Source organism: Cebus imitator, unplaced genomic scaffold (genome assembly GCF_001604975.1).
Source record: "Cebus imitator isolate Cc_AM_T3 unplaced genomic scaffold, Cebus_imitator-1.0 Scaffold967, whole genome shotgun sequence".
In the NCBI taxonomy this organism is placed as follows: domain Eukaryota; kingdom Metazoa; phylum Chordata; class Mammalia; order Primates; family Cebidae; genus Cebus; species Cebus imitator.
The window spans coordinates 3742-6720 of record NW_016108282.1 but is presented as its reverse complement, the minus strand read 5'-3'; the positions used below and the strand labels follow the sequence as shown (position 1 = coordinate 6720).

Sequence of the window (2979 nt, the reverse complement as noted above, 5' to 3'; positions counted from 1 at the left end):
TGCCTGTAATCCCAGCTACTCAGGAGGCTGAGGCAGGAGAATTGCCTGAACCCAGGAGGCGGAGGTTGCGGTGAGCCGAGATCGCGCCATTGCACTCCAGCCTGGGGAACAAGAGCGAAACTCCATCTCAATAAAAATAAAAAAAAATTAAAAAAAAAGTTATGGTGCAGAAATACAGGCGTGAAACAGTGCATGAGACTCCATCAGCATCTCTGAGCGAAAAGTGGGTCAGGACAGCTGGACACGCTTCCGCCGTGTCCTTCAGTGGCTTTCCTTCATACACTGTGTGAAGATTGGTGGTTCTAGGTTGGGCCTAAAAAACTAAAGATCACTTCTAGGCCGAGAGAGGTGGCTCACGCCTGTCATCCCAGCACTTTGGGAGGCCGAGGCAGGAGGATCACAATGTCAAGAGATCGAGACCATCTTGGCCAACACGGTGAAAACCCGTCTCTACTAAAAACACAAAAATTAGCCGGGCGTGGTGGTGCGCACCGGTAGTCCCGGCTACTCGGGAGACTGAGGCAGGAGAATCACTTGAGCCCGGGAGGCGGAGGTTGCGGTGAGCCGAGATTGCACCATGGCGCTCCAGCCTGGCGACAAGAGTTCTGACCCCAGAGTGAGACTCTGTCTCAAAAAAAAAAGAACGCTTTTAACAAGCACTGGGGCTCCAAGTGATAAGAAAGAATTTTGTACGTAAAATAATAACGTGTCTTACAATTTCTACGTTTTCGAGTAAACAACATACAGTCACGACGGTGGTAACAGCGTCTGAGCACGTGCAGCACCGGCACTGCGAGCCCCGTTCACGGGCGGCCTCCACGCCGGCCTTCCACAGCCGGGAATGCGGCTGCCGGGGGCCCAGCAGCCCGGGGACAGGAAGAGGGCCAGCCCCATCCGAACGCAGGCTGTCCAGGGCTAGACCTGGACCCTCCCCACCTCTGCGCCCGGACAGGGGAGGGTAAGGCATTTCTGCCAAGCTGTGCCCTCAGACCCTCACCCGGCTCCCTCCCCCACCTGCCAAGCTGTGCCCTCGGACCCTCACCCGGCCCCCTCCCCCACCTGCCAAGCTGTGCCCTCGGACCCCCACCCGGCCCCCTCCCCCACCTGCCAAGCTCTGCCCTCGGACCCTCACCCGGCCCCCTCCGCCACCTGCCAAGTTGTGCCCTCAGACCCTCACCCAGTCTCCTTTCCCCACCTGTTGCTGTTATAATATTCCAGGTAGAATCTCCGGGGCCGAGACAGCTCCTCCATTCGCCGGGACACCTCTGTGCAAATGGGAAACGGAGCTGGTGAACCCTGGTCTCAACGCCCTGCAGTGCCCAGGGGCCTCTGCCCAAGGAACTCAGCTTTTCATGGGCTGGGGCAGGAGGCTCAAGTGGAAGAACTCTGAGCAGAGACAACTGGGGACCAGGCTGCCTGCAGAGAGGGGGTCTGCTGTCCCTGTTTTAGGGACAACGGGCTCAGAGGCCTGAAGCTCCTTGCTCAGGCAGCGGGCTGTGAGTGGCAGGGGTGGGGGCAGCTCGGCCCACGGCCCCTCCACGGGGCTCGACACAGATCCAGCAGCCCGCAGGCTGGAAAGTGGGTTTTGTTCTGAAGTCGGCACGAGCCTTGGGTTTACAGTGACAGTGGGTGACAGCCTAACCTCAGGAGCGGTGCAGAGAGAATTTTCTGGAAACGTCTCATTCAAAGGTATCTGTGATACCTCAATACCAGATTCCTCTCAAAAAAGAAAGCATGGACACATTGTGGACGGTGAAGTAGACTCCTACCCTGGAGAGTGTGCCCCACGCCCTCGCCCCAGGACCACCGCAGCCAGGTCTGGCTTCTCAGGGGACAGACTGCAGAGCAGGACCCCAGAGAGAAGTGGGCAGGACAGAGGCTCTGCGGAGGTGGCCAGAAGCATCCGGACGCAGCGGCCGGGCCGGGGCGGTGGCGGGCACGGCTGCACCTACCAGGCACCGTGATGGTGAGGGTGGTGTCCTCCAGGAAGCGCTCCGTCCAGTACACAGACGGCCTAGAATAAGCGGGTGGCTCAGGGAAGGGAGCAGAGAGCCCAGGCCATGCCGGAAAGAAGCCCGGGTCTCTGCCGGGAGGGCGGCCGAGGGCAGGCACGGAGTTGCGGGGAGAGGGGAAGGCCAGGGAAGGCCAGAGAAGTCCACTGCAGGCCCCCGGGACCCACGGCTTGTCCTGAGTGAGTCTTGTGGCCGCAGGAGGAGGCAGCTGCGGGAAAGCAGAACTACGGGGGCCCAGACCCCTACTGGGAGCAGGCCCAGGTCACACCTGCTTCCACAAGGCTGAAGTCAGGAACAGCCCTGGGGGTGCAGAGCCCCCGACCTGAGGAGCCCCCCCGTGCTTCTCCCTGGAGAGAAGAGGGTGGCCAGGTGAAGGGGTCCCCTGGAACCTGCCGCGTGTCCCCCAGCACAGACAGACGGGGGAGACGGCCCTGGACTTACCAGTAGAGACAGAACTGCAGGCTGGTCTGGCATGGGGAAATCCAGGCATAGCCCCCACAACGGCAGCCCTTCCTGCGAGGAGACAGGGCCGAGCCCACTGCCTGCTGCCCGGGGTCTCCCGTTTGCTCCCGGACACCTCACTCTGCTCTGGCCACCGCCCGGAGGGTAGAGTTCCCAGCGAGTCCTGGTGTCTGGCCACAGCCAGCTAACCCCTAAGTTCGTCCGACTTGGTGGCGGTTGGGGAGGGGAGCCAGCAGAGGGGACAGGGGAGCCCGGGAGGGTGCAGAGGAAGCCCCGCCCCCCGGGTCCTCACCTGTCCTTCAGGACTTGCCAGTTTCTCTTGGGCTCTGCCAGCTCACTGGGCCTCCACCGCCGCCTCTTCTTCTTCGCTCGGGCCACGGCGGTGCCAGGGATCTTCTGGCTGATGGACAGCCGGCTTCGGGAGAATTCCACGTCTAAGCTGCAGCTGCTTTCCCACCCCAACGCATTTGGGAGCCAGAGGAGCGGGGGCCTTGCCCGAGCACGT

At 61.5% G+C, this 2979-nt stretch overlaps 1 protein-coding gene across 1 annotated transcript in view; it reads right to left on the bottom strand.

The window, feature by feature from the left end:
• The window catches only part of THEG (theg spermatid protein), a 17768-nt gene that overhangs the window by 12454 nt on the left and 2335 nt on the right, over positions 1-2979 (bottom strand). The window contains exons 2-6 of the mRNA XM_037735795.1: positions 2767-2889; positions 2454-2525; positions 1953-2014; positions 1196-1265; positions 746-938 (exon numbers count right to left, since the gene is read on the bottom strand). Of these exons, the coding sequence (XP_037591723.1) occupies positions 746-938; positions 1196-1265; positions 1953-2014; positions 2454-2525; positions 2767-2889 (520 nt within the window). The remainder of the gene's footprint in view (positions 1-745; positions 939-1195; positions 1266-1952; positions 2015-2453; positions 2526-2766; positions 2890-2979) is intronic.